Source organism: Panthera tigris, chromosome B3 (assembly GCF_018350195.1).
Source record: "Panthera tigris isolate Pti1 chromosome B3, P.tigris_Pti1_mat1.1, whole genome shotgun sequence".
Lineage (NCBI taxonomy): Eukaryota > Metazoa > Chordata > Mammalia > Carnivora > Felidae > Panthera > Panthera tigris.
Window position 1 is genome coordinate 60,238,497 of NC_056665.1, and position 23,996 is coordinate 60,262,492.

Sequence of the window (23,996 nt, forward strand, 5' to 3'; positions counted from 1 at the left end):
TAGCACATATATGTTAGTGTCTGTTGTAATGTCTAGCATCAATCTGTATACTGAACTTATATCTGAAAAATGTTTTAGTAGCCAGTTTATGACCTTTATGAACTTTATTTACTTTTGAACTTTCTTTTTATCATAAATCCCTTTATATGAACTATTTTAGGCCACACTACCTTTTTCAATGTGTTCCCAATGTCAGAACTATAAGAACCACTTTACAGGCCTGAGAGCTATTTTTTTCCTGAGAGCTATTATCAGTGCTTTTCTAATTACATACGTATAACATATTGATAAAGAGATTCATCTTCTCCTATTGGCCCTAGTAGGGAGAGGTGGTAGCGAAGGTCAACTTAGGTAGAACAAGTCCCTGAAAAATGACTGATCTTTGTTCTCACAGCATTTCATATTGACAATACCTGGGCCAGAGCGTTGTCACCCTTGGAGTGGTTCACTAAGAAGATGCCTATTTTACCACTCATATTGATTGTATGTGTCAGTATAGTTAGTCTAGTGAAGACTGTTTTTTCTATTTTTAGACATTCCAGATCACTTCTAAGAAAAGGTTTCACTGTGTGGTAAATATTGTGTTCAGTCGGCAATATTTAAAAACAAAACAAACTGGGCACCTGGGTGGCACAGTTGGTTAAGCATCTGACTCTTGATCTCAGCTCAGGTCTTGAACTTAGGGTCATGAGTTCAAGACCCACATTGGGTTCTGTGCTAGGTGTGAAGCCTACTAAAAAAAAAAACCAAACAAATAAAAATAAAATACAAACTAGTATACAGAGCATAGTTCTAGAACATAAGAGCATACAAGGATCTGAACACTTAACGAGTGATAACTAAGAACTAGAAAAGCCCCCTCATGGGCCAGCGGTCTAAGGGAGAGATGACCAGCCATATAAATGGGACATGAAATTACTTAGAAAGAAATATATTGACAGGTGTCAATATTTTTAAAATTTTGTTCATGGTCAGTTCATGCAGAACTGTATAATTATAGAATTTCTAGTTTCACCCAGAGGGCAAGAATTTCCTTTCTCATTTCCCTAGAGCCTTCCATATAGTAGATACTTAGTAAAAAGTCTGTAAATGCAGAACGCTAGATACATTTTACACTATTTAAAAAATACAAGTGATCACATACCTGCTTATATCGTTATGACACTTAATATTTTTTTGCTTATAGTTTTTGTTATTCCCTAAATGAAAAAAAAATGGGTAAAGAATAGAAAATACTACAACTGACAGGGACTTATTAGAAAATAGAGCAATAATTGTTGAATCAGTGAGTTATTGTTAACATTTCTTTTTTTAGATCAGCCTGAAAATTCTGATCAGAAGCAGTTTTATTTTGTACAATTGGCATGACCTAAGTTTCTGAGGTTTTTGGTTTTGTTTTGTATTACTCTTTTACTCATGTATAGACTTCATGATTTAAGTCCAGAAACAAAATGTAGGATAATCTTAGAGTAACTTTTGATTCTGGTGTTTTTAAGTTCTACCTTTTTTTCACTCCACATTTTTAGAATTGCCAATGCCACTCCCATCCCAGGAGACTTGCTTCGAGAAAATACAGATGAGGTGTTTCCAGATGAACAGCTTAGTGATGGGGAGAATGGCATCCCTGTTGGTGTGTCACCAGATAAATTGCCTGGATCTTTGGGGCACCCACGTCCCCAGGAGAAGGATGTCTGGGAAGAGATGGATGCCAACAGGAACAAGATAAAGCTTGGGATTTGTAAGGTTAGTATTTCTTGTATAGGAAGAATATCTTTCTATGTGCTTAATGTTTTTCTTCTGTTAATGTAGCTAAGTATCATGATTCTTAACTTTGAGAAGTAGAACATTTATTGCTAGTGATTTATATATTTGTAATTGCAACATCTTGGCTAATTTTGCCCGTAGCACTCAGGTATAGATGCTAAACATTAATCTTCGTCTTGTATTTTGTGAAAAAGATGAAGGGATTTTTAAAAAATAACCAGACACAGAGACTAAAAGAAGAGACATCTATAGAAAAGAAGTAATAGTCTTTCTAAATAATATGACAAAACTCTGGGCCCCTTCTTTAGTGTGGACCTAGGGAACTAGGAGTACCCATTCTGAAAATTGCCTCAAGTGGAGGTGGGGAAATGAGGGTTGGGAATGGAAAACATTGAACTGATCATGAGGTGACATAGTGGATGTTGAATAATTGACATGATTTTTTCTTCCTTAGGATTGTAAGCAGGACTACTTGTAAGTATGGGGAGAGATACAGATTTCTGAATTAAATGGTTAATTTTTAATAATCTTGGGGCATATTATCCCCAAATTTCTTTTTGCCTTTACTGTTCCTTGTCCTTTCCAGTTCATAGAAGATAAAATGAAGATTAATGGGAATGGAGAGGCAGTGAATTATGAACCAGTTAGTTTCTGGTGCTTCTTATGTTTTTATAAAGGTTTATTTGGAATAGAAGTTAAATGTATAGGTGTGAAATGAGACTTTGGGCTCATACCTATTGACATAACTGATAGAAAATTGGCTAGTCATGCTTTATGAAGTATATCTTGAAAAGAATTTTCCATGATCAGTTGTGAGGAGCTTGGCCTGTCTGTGGGACAAGAGACATCTGGGGGACATCCCCCATCTGTCTCTCTCTCTCTCTCAAAAAATAAAGAAATGGTAAAAAAATAATAAAATAAAAATCTCTAGTGACATTCTTAGTTGCCAGCCCACAGGGGTATCTGTGTATATGAGAGTATGAAATGGCATTTGACATAGAACATACTTACTGTAATTTCTTTCACCCATTGTCACTATTTAATCTGTATTTAGTTCTCTTCTATTTTTTAATTATTTCCTTTTCAAAAACATTACTCAAATTAGATTATTAGTGTTACTGTTCTTTTATAGCAGTAGTGTTTATGTGGATTTTTCAAAGATATTTACCATTTCCTTACATTTTTGGAAGTCCTGGACTCACCTTCTTTCTTTCTGAAGTATTTCCATTAGAAGTTCCTTTAGTTCAGATCTTTTGGAAAGACTTTCAATTTTTACTTAGTTGTTAATGTATTTATTTTAGCCTCAATGTTTTTTTAACGTTTTATTTATTTTTGAGACAGAGAGAGACAGAGCATGAACAGGGGAGGGTCAGAGAGAGAGGGAGACACAGAATCAGAAATAGGCTCCAGGCTCTGAGCTGTCAGCACAGAGCCTGACACAGGGCTCGAACTCACGGACCGTGAGATCATGACCTGAGCCGAAGTCGGACGCTTAACCGACTGAGCCACCCAGGCGCCCCTAGCCTCAATTTTTAAAGAGAGTTTATGCTAGCTTCAAAGTTTTTGATTGACAGTTATTTTTCCTCTGGCTTCTGTATTGAATTTCAAACGTCTGTTATTCTGGATTTTTTTTTTTTTTCTTTGTTACATGATCCATTCCCTCTCCCCCGTCTTTGCTCCCTGGCAACTTTTTAGCTTTTCTCTTTGTCTTTGGTGTTGTACATTTTAACTACAGTGTGTCTAGGCTTATATTTCTTTTTATTTATCCTGGTTGGGATATCTTGTTTCCTGAGTCTTTGATTCATAATTTTGTATCATTTCTAAGAGATGTACAGCCATTCCCTAGCAAAATATTGCCACTAATTCATTCTCTCTGTTCTCTCATTCTGGGACTCCAATTAAACATATATTATGCCTTTTTATTCTGTTACATAATCTTGTGCTTCATTCATAATCTCTTAACATCTTTTTTCATATTTTCCTTCTCCTTATCTTGTGCTTCATTCTAGGTAATTTCTTTTGCTATGTCTTCTAGTTCACTGATTAAAAACTTTGGCTTTTCCTGGTTAATTTGATGTTTAACTTGTTGATTGAATATTTAATATTAAATTCATCAGCTAATTCCAAATAATCCCTTGTTGATATTTGTGATAATGACCTTTATTTTTTTAAACATTTTAGGTATAACTGTTATATATCCTGTTTCTTTTTTAAAAATTAATTTATTTAAATTCAAGTTAATTAACATACACTGTGCTATTGGTTTCAGGAATAGAACCCCGTGATTCATCACTTTCATATGACAACCAGTATTCATTCAGACAAGTGCCCTCTTTTATGCCCATCACCCATTTAGCCCATCCACCTACCCACCTCCCCTCCAGCAACCCTCAGTTCTCTGTATTTAAGAGTCTCTTATGGTTTGCCTCCCTCTCTGTTTTTATCTTATTTTTTCTTCCCATCCCCTATGTTCATCTGTTAAGTTTCTCAAATTACACATATGAGTGAAATCATTTCTCTAATTTATTTTGCTTAGCATAATGTACTCTAGTTTCATCCATGTTCTTGAAAATGGCAAGATTTCATTCTTTTTGAGCACCAAATAGTATTTCATTGTATATATACACCACATCTTCTGTATCCATTCATCACTCAGTGGACATTTGGGTTCTTTCCAACTTCTTATCCATTCATCAGTCAGTGGACGTTTGTACTCTTTCCATAATTTGGCTATTGTTGATAGTGCTGCTGTAAACACTGGGGTGCATGTGCCCCTTCAAATCAGCATTTTTGTATCCTTTGGATAAATACCTACTAGTGCAATTTCTGGGTCATAGGGTAGTTCTATTTGTAATTTTTTGAGGAACCCCTCCATACTGTTTTCCAGAGTGGCTGCACCAGTTTGCATTCCCACCAACAGTGCAAGAGGGTTCCTCTTTCTCTGCATCCTTGTCAGCATCTGTTGTTGCCTGAGTTGTTAATTTTAGCCATTCTGACAGGTGTGAGGGGTGGTATCTCCTTGTGGTTTTGATTTGTATTTCCCTGATGATGAGTGATTTTGAGCATCTTTTCATGTGTCTGTTGGCCACCTGGATGTCTTCTTTGGAAATGTGTCTATTCATGTCTTCTGCCCGTTTCTTTACTGGGTTATTTTTTTTTTTTTTGAGTGTTGAGTTTGGTAAGTTCTTCATAGATTTTGGATACTAACCTTTTATCCAATATGTCATTTGCAAACATCTCCTCCCATCCCATTGGTTGCCTTTTAGTTTTATTGATTGTTTCCTTCATTATACACAAGGTTTTTATCTTGATGAGGTGCCAGTAGTTCATTTTTGCTTTTATTTCCCTCACCCCTGGAGACATGTCAAGAAGTTGCTGTAGCCTAGGTCAAAGAGGTTGCTTCCTGTTTTCTCCTGTAGGATTTTGATGGTTTCATCGCTTCTCGGCCTTTTGGCTAAGATCAAGTGTAGGATTTTGATGGTTTCCTGTCTCACAGTTAGGTCTTTCATTCATGTTGTATTTACTTTTCTGTATGGTATAAGAAAGTGGTCCAGTTTCATTCTTCTGCATATCGCTGTCCAGTTTTCCCAGCACCATGTGCTGAAGAGACTGTCTTTTTTCCATTGGATACTCTTTCCTCCTTTGTTCAAGATAGGTTGGCCTTACATTTGTGGGTCCATTTCTGGGTTCTGTATTCTGTTGCATTGATCTATGTGTCTGTTTTTGTGCCAGTACCATACTGTCTAGATTACCACTTTGTAATACATCTTGAAGTCTGCAATTGTGATGCCTCTAGCTTTGGTTTTCTTTTTCAGGATTGCTCTGGCTATTTGGGGTTTTCTCTGGTTCCAGACAAATTTTGGGATTGTTTGTTCTAGCTCTGTGAAGAATGCTGGTGTTATTTTGATAGGAATTACATTGAGTGTTAGATTGCTTTGGGTCGTATAGACATTTTAACAATATTTGTTCTTTCAATCCATGAACATGGAATCTTTTTTCCTTTCTTTGTGTCTTCAATTTCTTTCATAAGCTTTGTGTAGTTTTCGGTGTACAGATCTTTTACCTCTTTGGTTAGGCTTATTCCTAGGTACTTTATGGCTTTTGGTGCAATTGTAAATGGGATCAATTCCTTGATTTCTCTTTCTGTTGCTTCATTATTGGTGTATAGAAATGCAACCAATTTCTCTGCATTGATTTTATATCCTGTGACTTTGCTGAATTCATGCATCAGTTCTAGCAATTTTTTGGTGGAGTCTTTGGCATTTTCCATGTAGAGTATCATGTTATCTGCGAAGAGTGAAAGTTTTGACTTCTTCTTTGCCAGTTTGGATGCTGTTTATTTCTTTTTGTTGTCTGATTGCTGAGGCTAGGACTTCTAGTACTATGTTGAACAACAGTGGTGAGAGTGTACATCTCTGTCGTGTTTCTGACTTTAGGAGTAAAGCTCTCAGGTTTTCCCCATTAAAGGATGATATTAGCTTCATATATGGCTTTTATGATGTTGAGGTATGTTCCTTCTACCTCTGCTTTCTTGATGGTCTTTATCAAGAAAGGATGCTGGATTTTGCCAAATGCTTTTTCTACACCTATAAAGGATCATATGGTTCTTATCCTTTGTTTTGTAAATGTGGCATAGCATATTGAACCAGCCTTGCAGCCCAGGAATAAGTCCCAATTAATCATGGTTAATAATTCTTCTAATGTACTGTTGAATTTGATTTGCTAGTACATTTATCTTATTGAGAATTTTTGCATCTAGGTTCATTAGGGATATTGGCCTGTAATTCTCCTTTTTAGTGGGTCTTTGTCTGGTTTTGGAATCAAGGTAATGCTGGCTTCATAGAATGAGTTTGGAAGCTTTCTTTCCATTTCTGTATTTAGGATTAGTTTAGAAGAATAGGTACTAACTCTTCTTTTTTTTTTTTAATTTTTTTTTTTTAACGTTTATTTATTTTTGAGACAGAGAGAGACAAAGCATGAACGGGTGAGAGTCAGAGAGAGGGAGACAGAGAATCTGAAACAGGCTCCAGGCTCTGAGCTGTCAGCACAGAACCCGATGCGGGGCTCGAACTCACGGACCGTGAGACATGACCTGAGCCGAAGTCGGCCGCTTAACCAACTGAGCCACCCTGGTGCCCCGTTATTAACTCTTCTTTAAATGTCTGGTAGAATTTCCCTGGGAAGCCATCTGGCCCAGGACTTTGTTCGGAGATTTTTGATAACTGATTCAATTTCTTTGCTTATGGGCCTCTTCAAATTTTCTATTTTTTCTTGTTTGAGCTTTGGTAGTGTGTGAGTGTCTAGGAATTTGTACATTTCTTCCAGATTGTCCAGTTTGTTGGCATATAATTTTTCATAGTATTCTCTTATAATTGTTTATATTTCTGTGGTGTTGGTTGTGATCTCTTTCTTTCTTTTTTTTTAATGTTTAGTTTTTTTGAGAGAGAGTGCACACATGCACAAGCCAGGGAGGGGCAGAATGGAAGGAGGACAGAGGATCCAAAGCGGGCTCCGTGCTGACAGCAGAGACACCAGTGTGGGGCTCAGACTTGCGAACCATGAGATCATGACCTCAGCTGAAGTTGGATGCTTATCCAATTGAGCCACCCAGGTGTCCCATGATCTCTCCTCTTTCCTTCATGATTTTATCTATTTGGATCCTCTGTCTCTCTCTCTCTCTCTCTCTCTTTTATAAGTCTAGCTAGGGGTTTATCAATTTTTATTCTTGCAAAAAACCAGCTCTTAGATTCATTGATGTGTTCTGTTTTTCTGAAAACAGCTAGGGACAAATGGACCTTAACCTGCAGGGGTAGACACTGTTCTACTGGGGTTTTTGTTTGTTTGTTTCTATATCGTTTATTTCTGCTCTAATCTTTATTATTTCCCTTCTTCTGCTGGCTTTGGGCTTTATTTGCTGCTCATTTTCTAGCTCCTTTAGGTGTAAGTTTAGATTGTGTATTTGGGACTGTTCTTACTTCTTGAGATAGGCCTAAATTGCAATGTATTTTCCTCTTAGGACTGCCTTTGCTGCATCTGAAAGGGTTTGGACTATTGTGTTTTCATTTGCTTTCATGTATTTTTTAATTTCTTCTTTAATTTCCTGGTTAACCCATTCTTTCTTCAGTAGGATGTTCTTTAACCTCCATGTATTTGAGGGCTTTCCAAATTTTTTCTTGTGGTTCATTTCAAGTTTCATAGTGTTGTGATCTGAAAATTTGCATGGTATGATATGGACCTTTTTGTACCTCTTGAGGGCTGATTTGTGACCCAGCATGTGATCAATTCTGGAAAATGTTCCATGTACACTTGAGAAGAATGTGTATTCTGCTACTTTAGGATGAAATGTTCTGAATATATCTATTAAGCCCATCTGGTCCAGTATGTCATGCAAAGCCATTGTTTCCTTGTTGATTTTCTGCTTAGATGATCTATCTGTTGCAAATGGGGTATTAAAGTCTCCTAGTATTATGGTATTATTATTAAGGAGTTTTTTTTATGTTTGTGATTAATCAACTTATGTATGTGGGTGCTCTTCAGTTAGGGGCATTAAATATTTACATTTGTTGGATCTTCATGATGTATAGACCCTTAATTATGACATAATGCTCTTCTTCATCTCTTGTTACAGTCCTTGGTTTAAAATCTAGTTTGTCTGATACATGGCTACTCCAGGTTCCTTTTGACCTCCATTAGCATGATAGATGTTCTCCATCCCCTCACTTTCAGTCTCTGGGTGTCCTATGGTCTAAAATGAGTCTATTGTAGGCAGAATATAGATGGATCTTGTTTTTTAATCCATTCTGATACCCTGTGTCTTTTGATTGGAGCATTTCATTTATATTCAGAATGATTATTGAAAGATATGAATTTAGTGCCATTGTGATATCTGTCAATTTGGTGTTTCTGATGATATTCTCTGGTCCTTTGTAGTCTTAGCTGCTTTGGTCCTTTTTTTTCCCCTCAGAGAGTCCCCCTTAAAATTTCTTGCCGAAATGGTTTAGTGGTCACACATTCCTTTAGTTTTTTTGTTTGTCTGGGAAAGTCTTTTTCTCTCCTTTTATTCTGAATGACAGCCTTGCTGGATAAAGGATTCTTGACTGCATATTTTTCCTGTTCAGCACATTGAATATGTCCTGCCACTCCCTTCTGGCCTGCCAAGTTTCAGTGGACAGGTCTGCTGCTAACCTTATGTATCTACCCTTGTAGGCTAGGACCTTTTGTCCATAGCTACTTTCGGAATTTTCTCTTTATCCTTGTATTTTGCAAATTTCACTATGATACATTGTGATGTTGACCTGTTTTTGTTGACTTTGAAGTGAGTTCTCTGTGCCTCTTGGACTTGGATGCCTGTTTCCTTCCCCAGATTAGGGAAGTTCTCTGCTATAATTTGTTCAAATAAACCTCCCCTTTTCCTCGCTTTTCTTTTTTCTGGGACTCCTTTGATATGAATATTGTTTCGTTTCTTGTAATCAGTTAGTTTTCTAAGCCTCCCCTTGTCATCTAGTAATTTTCTTTCCTTCTTTTTGTCAGTTTCATGATTTTCCATAATTTTTTCTTCTGTTTCACCTATTCTCTGCTTCTTTAATTCTTGCTGTCCCTGTATCTAGTTTATTTTGCAGTTCAGTTATAGCATTTTTTAATTCATCCTGACTAGTTCTTAGGTCTTTGATCTCTGCAGCAAGGGTTTCTCTGGTGTCTTCTGTGCCTTTTTTAAGCCCAGATAGTAGTTATGACTGTTGTTCTAAATTCTTGTTCAGATATATTGCTTATATCTGATTTGAGCCGGTCCCTGGCTGTGATATCTTCTTGACCTTTCTTTTGGGGAGAATTCCTTCATCTTGTCATTTTGGCTAAGTTTCTGTCCTTTGCATGTTTTAAAAGCTTGTTATGTTTCCTACACCTGAGAATACTACTGTATTAAAAAGGGGTCATACCCTGTCCGGGGCCTGTCACTCCAGGAAGTGTTTCTGGTGTATGCTGTGTGCCCTCTGCTGTTGCATTTTGGCTGCTCTTTCCCACTGGTCAGTCCTTTACAAAGCTCCTCCTTGCTTGTAGTGGTGGAGTGTATGGAACTTCAACCAGGTGTGCTTTGATTTTTTTGTTGAAGTAACCCTAGGAAAAAAGGAAAAGGCTGGGGGGGGGGGTGCCAGGGACGGCGAAGGCTGATCCCATAAAAAGAGAAAAAGAGAGGGAACAAAAAACTATAAAGCTGATTGCACAGAAAAAGAAAGGGGGGGGGGGGAAGCAGAAGAAAAAAGAAAAGAAGGAAAAAGAAAATTAAAAAGCCTGATTCAAAAAAAAAAAAGATAAAAGGAAATGACAAAAAGTAAACCAGAAACTATGAGCCTGATTCCAAAAGAAAAAAGAGAAAAGGAGAAAAAAACTAAAAATGAGTTGTCTTTGGTGCTTGAGGGGTGCTTGACTGTGCTGGTCAGGAGGAAAGGCTGGCTGCATTAGCTCAGATTCCATCTTGCTTCCAGTAGATAAGCCGTTGCCAGGCATGGAGGGGCAGAGTATGGTGTAAGCAGGTCCCAACTCCACTGGGGGCCGCTGTGCTCCTCTCTGAAGTCCCACTGTGTTGTGTTGGGGGAAAAAATGGCATCACCCCAGGCTTTGATCCCCAGACTGGGGATCCCAACCACCACTGTTGAGTAGCCCTTACAGAATAGTGAGGGCAGTCACCTTGCCCTCAGCCACAAGTATCCTGCACCTTCTCCTTGGTGCACAGTTGGGATTCAAAACCCCAAATCTTAAAGGACCTGGCATAGTGCAGATCTACTCCCCTCCTCCAGAGTAGAGCCTTTCCACCCTGCTGATGAAAGGGTTTGGCCGTCACCTGCATGGTCTTTTGTCCTTGGTGAGGCAATAAACCCTCTTCCAGAAGTACTCCAGGAAGGGGACTGTTCTCTTCCAGTGTACCCTGGAGATGTCTACACTACAGTATGCACTCCAGGGCCAGCTCCCTTCTCCCCAGGAGTGCGTCCACAGCTCCGCTCAGGAGAAAGACACATACTTCCAAAACTTTGGAGTGAGACCTCCAAAAGCTATTTGCAAAACAAAACTGGGATGCTCAGTATTTCTCGCTCCCCAGTTCATGGTCCAAAGAGGTTTTCCTCTTGTGCTAACTTGATGTTGCACTTTCTTAACCCTTCTCTCTTTCCCTCCCTTTTGTCTCTGCACAGAAATGGTTCCCTCTTGTCTGTGGCTCCACTGTTTTTCTCTTCCCCAGTTCACATCCATGCACCTCACATCTACCAAGCTGTTTCCCTCCAACTGTGGAGATCCTTCTGTTGCTCTGCAGATCTATTTCCTGGGTGTTCCAAAAAATCTGACCTCAATACAGCTGTGTTTAGGGACAAAGAAAGCCCAGGATCCCCTACTTCTCCACCATCTTAACTCTCCCCCCTATATATCCTGTATTTTAACAAGTTTAATATCTGATGTCTTTGGGAGTTTTAAATATTTTTCTAAAAATTATTATTATTTCTGTTAGTCGTGGTGGCATTCCTTCCCATGTGTTTGATTAATAATTGATGGCAGTCCTGTAGACCTTACTTCAGAAGAAGTCTTACCTCAGAGAAGATTGTCTTCTGCTTCTGCTGGTAGCCAGCAGACCAGTTGGGCATCTTTAAACATACCAGACCTCCCTCTCTTACCCTATTACTGGGGTCAAGCTTAATTTCCTTGGTAAGTGTGCTGCTGTGGGCATCTGTCCTTAGGCAGCCCCACTACTCTGAGCTGTGTCATATTCAACCTGCTGCTCTACTCAGCTCTTTATTGTTCTAGCTCCAAGTTTTCTTATTGTTGTTTGGTTTTTCATTTGGTTTTTAGAGAAGGAGCAACAGGGGATATTCATGTTTGGCAGCCTCTCCTACCTCTTGTGAGACCACCTGTGGCTCGAAGAAAATGTCCTTTCCAGGTTTTATTTTTACTTTAGTGGAATGGAGACCTGCAAGCATCTTGTAAGATATCATACAAAAAGCTAAGGTGGTTAAACATTTTTAGACTGTTTATTTTTGTACCAAAAACATAAAAAACTAAAATAATACTGAAACTGAGAATAAATTAATATTCATTTTATAAAGGGTTAATAGACAAGTGTTTAGAGATGTCACCTATCCAAAATATCTTGATTCCTGAAAACACATCGCAAGCATTTGCTTATATTATTTTGAAAGACGTCAGTAATTCCTATACATAGTCACCTGAATGTTTTTCATTATTTTCTTTTATATTTTGTCTAGGCTGCTACTGAGGAAGAAAACAGCCATGGTCAAGTAAATGGTATTCTGAATGCTCCAAGCCTTGGTTCACCGATTCGTGTCCGCTCAGAGATTACTCAGCCAGACAGAGATGTTCCATTGGTGCGGAAGTTACGTTCTATCCACAGCTTTGAGCTGGAAAAACGTCTAACACTGGAGCCAAAGCCAGATACTGACAAGTTTCTTGAGACCTGGTATGAAATAGTTTTTCTTTTCTTTAAAGCTACTAAGAAAGATGCTATAGTTATCCTCAACATCATCATTACTAATTTCTATAATGTAAAGTCTTTCAAATAAGAAATGTTTGCATTTTTGTAGTACTGATTTGATTAAGCTCTCATCTCCATCCATGTTTTTATTATCTTTGTGATTCTTAATGTGAATTGTCTTATAATATTGCTACAAGTTCTTATAACACAGCTTTTGGCCTTGCAAGTTGAGCAGTGGGAACTGGTAATTTCATAAAACTAGGTACAAGTTAAAAACATTTTGAACTTACCTTGTTTGGAAGGGATCTCATTTATTGGAGTAAGAAGATGCAGTGTAGAGTTGGGAGTGCACAAGATAAAGAAGGTATTGTGCAGGAAGAAGGGGAGTTCGTGAAGGAGGGAAACAAGTAATTTATATACAAGGGACAGGCAGTTCAATTCAATTTAATGAAGGCCTTCTGTGAGTAAGTACTGTAGGAAAAATAGGCATGAATAAGTTTCTTCCTAGAAATAAGGAAAGGTGGAACTTTAGAGAGCTATACATAGGTAATAACTATAGTTCATGATTAGAAGTCCAATTATCCGTAAATTTTGCTAACAGAAGAATTGTTATATATAAATTAAAGAAGACTGCAGTAATACTAAGAGCCAAGTGACTAGTGATGGTCGCATGCCCTTCAGTGTACATCCCTGGTGGCTGCTATTGGCAATGAAATGTTAGAAGGACCATGTAATTGACTAACATGGTGTTTACTGTGTTTAAAGACAGTTCAGCCACTTCTGGCCTAGTCTAATCTGGCTTCCATTTTCAATCGTCCTTCATATATGTGTATTCTTCCTTACATGGTAGTCATTCAGTCTCACAGCTATGTGATAGAAGCTATGTCTGTACATTGATATGGTCAAAAGGATGGATTTGAGATGGGGCAGTGCTTAAACATTTTGAGTTGTGGCTAAGATTGGGAATAAAGACCTAAATGCAATAGGAGTAAAAGCTTAGTTTGGTAAAGAATTAGTTTAACAAAGGAATGAAACCAAAGGGAGTCCATGTTGAGGGAAGAGCTGAGAAATAAAAATAAGGTGGAGTTAAGAGAAGTAATCCAAGAAAATGAACTCAAGCCAGAAGCTAGAATGAAAAGGGAACAGTTGAAGGAATTGAAGCACCTAATTACAGACTTGGAAAGCAAAAAGTGTATTGCTTAAACTACTTCCCTGAAGATGAGATCAGTTCTTAGAAGCAAGTGCAGCCAAATGGTCACACCATTGCCTGCCCCTCAGCCGGCAGAGAGATTCTATACCTCTATACCTCTCTGCCATCTGCCTTTTAATCCAGCCAAACTGACAATATACCTTGAAGCTTCCCCCACCCCCTCCCGACCCCCCACCACTGTGTGCACCGCTATGTGCGTAGTGGACTGGGTGTGCTTGAGCAGGTATAGCAGCTTTTCTTTTTAAAAGTTCTGCCTTTGGTATTTACTTGAATGAGTACATTTACATATATGTCTGAAGAAGAAACACTTCAAGTATTTACCTAATGCATACTAGCTTCTTCATTTCCTTTTGTAGGCCTTCTGGTGAAGCAAAAGCTAAATTTGGCTAAATTGTTCCTGTCTGCCAGAGAGAGGGCAGTGTGATTGAATTGTCAAAGAAAAGTTGAAATAGATCACATGAGTCAACCTGGTTAGGCTTCTCTTCTGCCCTGCAGCAGGAGAGCCATCTTCCTCCCATGGGCTCCATCTTCCCAAACAGGATTATGACACATAAAGCAGAACTTAATCAGCCTGTGAAACTTTCCTTATGTTTTATTTATATTTTTTTCTCTAACCTGTGTGTGAATGTTAGTTCTGTATAGAGCTTATAGGTTATGCAATAAATATTTTCCTAGGACAGTTGAGTAACTTCTCTCTGTTTTCTTAAGCCTGGAGAAAATGCAGAAAGATTCCAGTGCAGGAAAGGAATCTATTCTCCCTGCTCTGCTTCATAAGCCTTGTGTTCCCGCTGTGTCCCGTACTGACCATATCTGGCACTATGATGAAGAATATCTTCCAGATGCTTCTAAGCCTGCCTCTGCCAACACCCCTGAACAGGCAGATGGCGGTGCCAGCAATGGATTTATAGCAGTTAACTTGAGCTCCTGCAAGCAGGAGGTTGATTCCAAAGAATGGGTGATTGTGGACAAGGAGCAGGACCTTCGGGATTTTAGGACAAATGAGGCTTTAGGCCATAAAACAACTGGAAGCCCTTCTGATGAGGAGCCTGAAGTACTTCAAGTCCTGGAGGAATCGCCTCAAGATGAAAAGCTCCTACTGGGTCCTTGGGCAGAAAGTGATCATTTAAAGAAAGAAACCTCAGGTGTGGTCTTAGCACTTTCTGGGGAGTGTCCTGCCACTGCTGCTCCAGAGCAGTATACAGATAGGCTAGAACTCCAGGCTGGAGCTGCTAGTCACTTTATTGCAGTGACACCCACGAGTCCAATGGAGGCGCAAGCAGAAGGACCCCTCACAGCGGTAAGAAATTTGTTCCTATTATGTTTCTCTGCTATCCATTCAAGGTGCTGTTAAAAAAGAACTAACCAGTTCAACTAGCAATCAACTGAGATTGTTCAGCAGATGCCTAAGTTTGGGGATAGGGCGTGATGTCTGGAGTAGGTTCTATGTCAGTCACCCAATATGAAATTTCTCAAAACAAGTGAAGGTTTCCTGTCAGTGTAGCAACACATGAAATGTCATTATAACCTAATTTCAGAATAACATTTCTAATTAGTCCACAAGAGCTGTGTGTTTAGATATGACTTTTTAAAAGTTTGTAATTCTAAAGATTTTGAATCTCTGCCTTATAAACCTGGTGAGGAAGGCATATATAATTTGTACTTTATAGTGTACAGTTGGCTAGGTTTGATTCTTTTTGTTCTGTTTCTTTTTCGTAATCTCCACGCGGAAATTTCTCATATTTTACATTACTCTTAAACAGTAGTCTTCCAGCTTTGATGTCCACTGTGTAAAATACAGAGTCCCAGCCTCACTTCCAGAGCTTCTCCTTCAATAAGTCTGGGAGAGAGTGAGACCAGGAGTCTGCATTTTACCAAGTAGCTGAAAGCAGTTGTGATATAGGTCTTTTGCAAGGGAATTACCCTCAGTTTGGGCATTCAGCTGGAGACGCCTGTTACCCTGTTGTTAATCAGTAAGCAGTGATGCCCCGATGACTGAGAGCAGCTGGAGCCCCAGAAAAGTCAAATATGGAGGCAGTAAGGAACTGTGTACAGAGATCTTTGGCACCATCCTGAGGACAGGTACCTCTGTCCTTACATGGGTGGAAGTACCAGGTTTTCTCAAATTCCCTAATCATCTAGCAGCTGTCTTTTCCAGCTCACCAAAAACAATGTTGTTCCCCAAACTGACATTTTTCTATTAGAACACAATTACAAATGCAGGTGTAAAACAGTGAGAAAAGATAACAAAATTTGCTTTTGTGTCCTGCTTTGTAGGAATTCACCTGCACTTCGCCATGGGAAAATCAATGCCTGCCTCTTTCTACATCAGAGTTAGTCTTTTCTTCTTTTCCAGGACTGCTTTGTACAGTTATACAGGTTGTTCACTAAATAAAGTGGCCTAGCCCAGGGAGCAAGTAGGGGCTGAAACCTAGCCCAAACTTTGCTAACCAAACTGCGTTTTTGTGTAGGTCTGTCCCTTCTTTAAGGAAGCATCCTTTTTCAAATTGTACACAATGACCTATGGGCTAGAGTCAAGTCCAACCACCCCCCCTTCCCCTTATCCCTTTTTCCACCCACCTTCCCTCTTTCCATTTATTTCTCTTTCCATCTTCAGTTTATTCTTATCTTGGACTCTCTCATGCTATGTACTTGCCGTCACTCAAGCATTCTGGTGTACTTCCCTTCAAAAAGGTTTTCTAAGGGCCCCTGTGTGGGTCAGTCGGTTAAGCATCTGACCGGCTCAGGTCATGATCTTGCGTTTGTGGGTTCAAGCCCCATGTGGGACTCAGCTGACAGCTCAGAGCCTGGAGCCTGCTTCAGATTCTGTGTCTTCATCTCTCTCTGCCCCTCCCCTGCTTGCTCTTTGTACCTCTCTCTCTCTCTCTCTCAAAAATAAATAAACATTAAAAATTTTTGGGAAAAAAAAAGGTTTTCTAAAGCCTTGGCTCCATTTCTCCTAGTATTGCTTTCTCCCATCAATACTGTTTTATCCACAGGGATTGTTCACATGCTTCTCTTACACTGTTTGCAACATTTTCTCTGTCGGGTTGTTGAAAGACTTGCATTCATTTATTTGATATTATAACTTTGGCCTTATTTTCAGATATCTTTAAATACAAGTATTTTTCTTTTTTCTTTCTTTTTTAATTTAAATTCAAGGGATGCCTTGGTGGCTCAGTCTGTTATGCATCCAACTTCGGCTCAGGTCATGATCTCACTACTTATGAGTTCGAGCCCTGTGCTGGGCTTGCTGCTGTCAAGCTCAGAGTATGGATCCTGCTTCAGATTCTGTATCTCCCTCTCTCCCTGCCCCTCCCCCACTCATTGTCTGTCTGTTTCTCTCTCTCTTAAAAATAAACATTAAAAAAAAATTTAAATTCAAGTTAACATACATTGTAGTCTTGGCTTCAGGAGTAGAACCCAGTGATTCATCTCTTACATATGACACCCAGTGCTCATCCCAACAAGTGCCCTCCTGAATGCCCCATCACCCATTTAACCCATATCCCCACCCACCTCCCCTCCAGCAACCCTCAGTTCTCTGTATATAAGAGTCTCTATGGTTGGCCTCCCTCTCTTTTTTTATCTTATTTTTGCTTCCTTTCCCCTGTGTTCATCTGTTGAGTTTCCCAAATTACACATATAAGTGAAATCATATGATATTTGTCTTTCTCTGACTTATTTCACTTAACATAATTCACTCTAGCTCCATCCATGTTGTTGAAAATGGCAAGATTTCATTCTTTTTCATCGCCAAGTAGTATACCATCATGTATGTATACATATGTATATATATATATTACATTTTCTTTATCCATTCATCACTCAATGGACATGTGGGCTTTCCTACTTTGGCTATTGTTGATAGTGCTGTTATAAACACTGGGGTGCACGTGACCCTTCAAATCAGCATTTTTGTATCCTTTGGATGAATACCTACTAGTGCAATTGCTGGGTCATAGGGTAGTTCTATTTGTAATTTTTTGAGGAACCTCTGTATTGTTTTCCAGAGTGGCTGCACCAGTTTGCATTCCCACCAGTAGTGCAAGAGGGTTCCCCTTTCTCCACACCCTCACCAACATCTGTTGTTTATGTTAGCCATTCTGACAGGTGTAAGGTGGTATCTCCTTGTGGTTTTGATTTGCATTTCCCTGATGATGAGTGATGTTGAACATCTTTTCATGTGTTTGTTAGCTATCTAGATATCTTCTTTGGAAACGTGTCTATTCGTGTCTTGTGCCCATTTCTTCACTGTTTATTTTGTTTTTGGAGTGTTGAGTTTGATAAGTTCTTTATAGATTTTGGATACTAACCCTTTATCTGATATGCCGTTTGCGAACATCTCCCATCCCGTCGGTTGCCTTTTAGTTTTACTGATTGTTTCCTTCACTATGCAGAAGCTTTTTTTATCTTGATGAGGTTCCAGTAGTTCATTTTTGCTTTTATTTCCCTCGCCTCCGGAGACATGTCAAGTAGTAAGTTGCTATGGCCTAGGTCAAAGAGGTTGCTACCTATTTTCTCCTGTAGGATTTTGATGGTTTCCTGTCTCACAGTTAGGTCTTTCATCCCATTTTGAATTTATTTTTGTGTATGGTGTGAGAAAGTGGTCCAGGTTCATTCTTCTGCATGTCTCTGTCCGGTTTTCCCAGCATCATTTGCTGAAGAGACTGTCTTTTTCCATTGGATACTCTTTCCTGCTTCGTCAAAGATTAGTTGGCCATATGTTTATGGGTCCATTTCTAGGTTCTCTATTCTGCTTCATTGATCTGTGTGTCTGTTAAAGTATTTTTCTTAACTGAAGGTCTCTAAAGAAATGTCAGCTGCATCACTTGTGTACTTATGTCTAAGGTATTAAACTTAACCATTTCCTTCACTTGTGGGGGATGAGATTAAAAATATATTTATGTTGATTCTGTTTTTGAGGCTTAAATTCAGAGTTTACTTTTGCAAAGCAGATGGTATTATTTCCTAACTTACTACAGACATATTAAATAGGGAGGGCTCCCAGTTAGCTTCTCCACATCTCTTGCAACTCTGATTATATGTTCTAGCTTGGATGATATGCTAAACTATATTACTGGGCTATCTGAATATTTTAAATTAAGACATATCCTGATGATAATGTTTGTTAGTTTGTATCTTTTTCACTCAGGCTCGTTTCTCTTTTATGATGATATGAAGGGAGAATATACCGATGTCTTAAAATATGTAGGAACTATATAAAAATAGGCAAAGCAAAAGTTTATCTGTTTACAAGCATAGTTGGCATAATAAACTAACCTGATGAAAACTTTATTAGTGCAGAGCTGTTAGCCTTGGTTAGGAATTCCCTTATCCATAAACATTAAACCACTGATTATCACATAGCATGTATAAATTTTTTAAATAATATGTTTTGAAAGATGGCTAAATTTGCTAGATTTGAAAAAAATTGGTTTGGGGTTACTGTTGGAAATTAAATTTTTTTCCTTGGGTAAACAGTGTTGATTGAAATTGGCTCACTGTCAATCGTTTCTAAAAAGCTGCTAAACATGGATTTACAGGGAGTAAATAAGACCAACCTTTGGCTTACAGGAAAAATAATAAGTTATGTTTTGATTAGAAAATGGAGAGGTGCCTGGATGGCTCAGTTGGTTAAGCATCTGACTTTGGCTCAGGTCGTGATGTGATGTCGCAGTCTTTATTTTTTTTTAATTTTTTATTTATTTATTTTTTAATTTTTTTTTAACTTTTATTTATTTTTGAGACAGAGAGAGACAGAGCATGAACTGGGGAGGAGCAGATAGAGAGGGAGACACAGAATCTGAAACAGGCTCCAGGCTCTGAGCTGTCAGCACAGAGCCCGACGCGGGGCTCGAACTCACGGACCGTGAGATCATGACCTGAGCCGAAGTCGGACACCCAACCGACCAAGCCACCCAGGCGCCCCTATGTCGCAGTCTTTAAATTCAAGCCCCTTATTGGGCTCTTGTGCTGACAGCTCAGAGCCCGGAGCCTGCTTTAGATTCTGTCTCCCTCTCTCACTGCCCCTCCCCCACAATGCTCTGTCTCTCTTGTGCTCTCTCTCTCTCTCAAAAAATAAAAAAGAAACATAAAAAAAAAAAAATGGAGAGACAAGATTAAGCTAGCATACATAAATAAGGGTAGAGAAGAAAAAGAAAAGAAGGGGTGCCTGGGTGGCTCAGTTGGTTAAGCATCTGGCTCAGGTCATAATCTCATGGCTTGTGAGTTTGAGCCCAACCTTGGGCTCTGTGCTGACAGCTTAGAGCCTGGAGCCTGCTTCTGATTCTGTCTCCTCTTTCTGCCCTTCTCCCACTCACACTCTGTCTGTCTGTCTCTCTCAAAAATAAATAAACATTAAAATGATACAAAAAGAAAAAGAAAAGAAAATGAACTGCTTCTAACAGAGGTCTAAACCACTGGTCCACGTGACATTGGGTAATCTCTGTTAGTAGGGAGGTTGGATTTGAAATATAATACAGGAGTGGAAAAGTTATTTCTTAAACCGAGTATCAAGGCAGATTGTACCACATGATCTCATGGTTCTAGATGGTCTTTTAGAAATCCAGTGCTTCAGCGGTGCTTGGGTGGCTCAGTTGAGTAAGTGTCTGACTTCAGCTCAGGTCATGATCTCACGGTTTGTGGGTTCAAGCCCCACATCAGGCTCACTGCTGTCAGCCTGTCAGCTCAGAGCCTGGAGCCTGCTTCAGATTCTGTGTCTCCCTCTGTCTCTGCCCCTCCCCTACTCACGCTCTCTCTGTCTCTTAAAAATGAATAAACATTAAAAAAAAACATTTTTTTTTAAAAGAAAGAAAACCAGTGCTTCATTTTAATATTACCTTTGGAAGTAGTATAAATATGACTGGGGAATGATAATATCAACAATATGTTACCTGTTGCCGTGTAACAAATTATTCCAAATTTAACGGCTTTATTTATTTTATAAAAAAGTTTTTTTAATGTTTATTTTTAAGAGAGAGAGTGTGGGGAGGGGCAGAGAGAGAGAGGGAGACAGAGAATCTGAAGCAGGCTCTGCACGGACAGCAGAGAGGCCAGTGTGGGGCTCAGACTCATGAACCGTGAGATCATGACCTGGGCCAAAACGAAGTCAGTCACTTAACCAACTGAGCCACCCAGGTACCCCTCAAATTTAGCAGCTTTAAACAACAAAGTTATTTCACACTTTTCTGAGAGTTAAGAATGTAGGAGTGGCTCAATCTAATGGTTCTGGCTCAGGGTCTTTCATGATGTTGCTGTCAAGCTGTCAGCTAGGGTTGAAATCATTGTAAGGTTCAACCAGGATGGGAAGATCCACTTCCAGGCTCACTCACATGACTGTAGGCAGACCTCAGTAGCTGTTGGCCAAAGGCTTTGGTTCCTCACCACTTGGGTCTCTCCATTCTTGACAGTGGCAGCTGACTTTGTCACTAAGGAGAGAAGGAGATAGAGATAGGGGAGTGGGTGGGGTGGTAGAGCCAACATGCCTCCACCATGATAGAAGCCATAATTTCTTTTATAACCTCATCTCAGAAGGGCATGCCATCACTTCTGTCATATTCTGGTAGTCACACAGACCAATCCGGCTACAGTGTGGGAGGGCCTATACAAGGGTATGAATACCAAGGGGCAGAGGTCATTGGGGGCCATCATAGAGACTGGCTACCATATTATCTTACATCCATATTTCATAGAATACTTTTCGTAGTTGATCCTAACAGCGACTCTATGGAAGAAGCAGAGGGAAAATTATTGTCCTTTTTTGCACTGATGACACCAAACCATAGGGCAGGGAGATAATCTGTAAAGAGGCAGATAACTAGTGGAGTACATTCTGTGTTCTGTTCCTCACATCAGGGGATTATCAACATTTGAAGGAATTTCCTCTTTGACTTGTTTCTTAGACACTGAGAAGAAGAAAGGGGCTGCGAGTCACAACACACACGGGGAGCAAGACAAAATGGAAAGGAGTCACATAATTGTTTTGTGATCTATCTGGTAGTCAGCATCTACAAAGAGGATTCCTCTGACTGTATTTACAGGAGTACCAATACCAGTACTATAAAATTCAAATCAGCAGTGATTGCATTGCCTTAATTCTGTTCTTTTCATTCCTTCAGTTCTATTCAGTGTCTCCTGAGTTCCAGGCTCTATGCTTTACCCCAGGGATAAACAGTTGGCACCAGCCTTCCAGGTTGGCACTGAGGGCCTATGTCTAACAGTTACCTTAAACAACGTGAAGTGATTCTAGTGGAGCTGTGTACACAAAGGAGGGCACAGATCAATCTACCTAGGACTGAGGAGTACAATATTGGGTGTTTTTATTTTCTAAACTTTTCTTTATTTTCTAATTTTTCTTACCATGAAAAATGAAATTTTGAAAATACATTACTTTCATAATTAGAGAGGAAATAACAATTAAAAATATTTTTCTGGAAAGGTTAAGGTGCACTTCAAAAATAAGAGGACTCTGAAGGATGAATTAGTTTGCTGGAGGGAGATGCAGGGCTGTGAGGCAAAGAACACAGTATGTGCAGAGGCACAGAGACTTGAAGACCACAGTTCAGAGCATTGAAATAAGTGATTGAGAGTCTTAAGTGCCCTTTCCTTAGGGCAAAGGAAAGGGGCTGAAGATAAAATGCAAAAGGTAAGGTGATAAAGGGCATCGGCCTGCTCCGCTGAGATGTGTGGGTTGTGGGACAAGAAACTGCCAAGATTGAGGGAGGGGAATTTTATTCAACAATTATCCAGCATCTACTGTGTGTCAAGTACTGCACTAGGCATCAAAAGAATTCAGAGCCCAGTGAGTCTCCTCACTGCTTCCAAGCATCTTCAAGCTAGTAAAGGGAAACAAGTGAAGTGTTATTGATGCTTTGATAGAAATCTGTAGGTTATGGAAGTTGGGAATAGTTGAACTAGAGTGACCCCTGAAGTGTCTTCCAGTATTATATGAAGGGGCTTGAAAACTGACCATGAAATCCTGTAGTCAAGTATGTGATGTGTAATTGCAGGCCAACCAAAAATATTTTTACTTCCGTCTGTCTTTTCTGTGACTTGTATTCTTTGGTGTGGGGTTGTGGCCTGCTTATGATTTTTGGTACCCCCACGAAATTCTCATAGTTTCAAATCCTGCTAAAAAACACTTGAACTATTAATGATGAGTGAGTATCTCTGAGAAATGGGTAATGGGAAGGGGGAAAGCAACTTTTACTTTTTGTTTACTTCGGCTCGAGGCTTCAGGTTTTCCGTTTTACCTACCTATGTGGCACATTGCTGCTCTCTCCATTCCTCCTCTAGTCAGCCTCCATATTCATAAGCCAAGCCACAGTGTAACAACATCTTCAGCAATAGTAAGCAACATGGTCAGGGTAAGCAACAGGGATAAAGAGTGAGAGAGTGGGACATTCTGTTAGCAGATAGGACCTCTTTTTTTTTTTATGTTTATTTTTGAGAGACAGAGGGAGACAGCATGAGTGGGGGACAGGCAGAGAGAGAGGGAGACACAGAATCTGAAACAGGCTCCAGGCTCTGAGCTATCAGCACAGAGCCCGACAAGGGGCTCGAACTCACGAACTGCGAGATCATAACCTGAGCCAAAGTTGGACGCTGAACCAATTGAGCCACCCAGGTGCTCCCCCGATAAGGCCTCTTAATACTCAAATGTTATCACTGCCGTGTACTCACTTTTTAGTAATAAACATTTGATACATTAAAAACATGGTTCAATAATAGTGTTTTAGTTTCATTCATAAGTTTTAACACTTGTATGAAGTGTCACATAAAGATGCTTTGAGCAAAAGAAGCGTATAGTGGAATTTGAATGGCCCAAAGAAATGCGAATGTTTAAAATTTAATTTTTTTTAATAGACCAGGAATGTGTTCATATAACTCAGTTATTCTTGGCTATAGTGGGAACTAATAAATTATTCTACTACCGATATATCGTAAATTATTTGTCAAAAACCAAAAGGAGATCTAGATATTTCATATATGACATTTTATTTGGAAGAGAGGCTGTTTGGTATGCCTGTTGAATTTCCCAAAGTTTTTATTAATAACATTATACTCCTTGAATGAGATAAAAGTTAAAGGATAATTATTTATAAGTTAAATGTAAATAATAGTTTACAGTTTACTGTCTCTTGTTATGTGGCCAGTTGTAAACATGGGGTAATTATAAATAATGAGGCTGCTTTATCTGAACTAAAAAGTAACGAGACTGAGGTTAGTCAAACTGAGTAGCAGGCATTAATAAAACTAATATGAAAGACATGGAAAATATTGAGGTCATTTTCTAGTTCTGTAAAAAGGTGTTTACCTTTAGAGAACCAGTTAGAGAACAGAAGAAAGGCACTGATTGAATTCATGCCTTAATGAAGTGTTTGTGAATTATAGAAATTAAAGATATAAAAGATGCATATGGCTTCCTGGCAGATCGTTAATTAATTTCCAATTATGGGAAGTGCTTTTGTGTCTTACAGTCTGAGGTCAAGGAATCTGTTTTCAGATACACTTAGAATTAGCCTTTTCTTTCTCTGTATTCAGCTATTGATC

At 39.1% G+C, this 23,996-nt stretch overlaps 1 protein-coding gene and 1 non-coding gene across 8 annotated transcripts in view; both read left to right on the forward strand.

The window, feature by feature from the left end:
- TTBK2 (tau tubulin kinase 2) overlaps positions 1–23,996 on the forward strand; it is a 167,905-nt gene that overhangs the window by 129,447 nt on the left and 14,462 nt on the right. For all 7 annotated transcript variants that reach the window (XM_042989059.1, XM_007081723.3, XM_042989058.1 and 4 more), the window contains 3 exons: positions 1,527–1,743; positions 12,009–12,220; positions 14,154–14,742. In XM_042989059.1, the coding sequence (XP_042844993.1) occupies positions 1,527–1,743; positions 12,009–12,220; positions 14,154–14,742 (1,018 nt within the window). The remainder of the gene's footprint in view (positions 1–1,526; positions 1,744–12,008; positions 12,221–14,153; positions 14,743–23,996) is intronic.
- LOC122240019 lies at positions 5,199–5,382 on the forward strand. Its single transcript, XR_006219389.1, has one exon. It is a non-coding gene; the product is annotated as a U2 spliceosomal RNA (small nuclear RNA).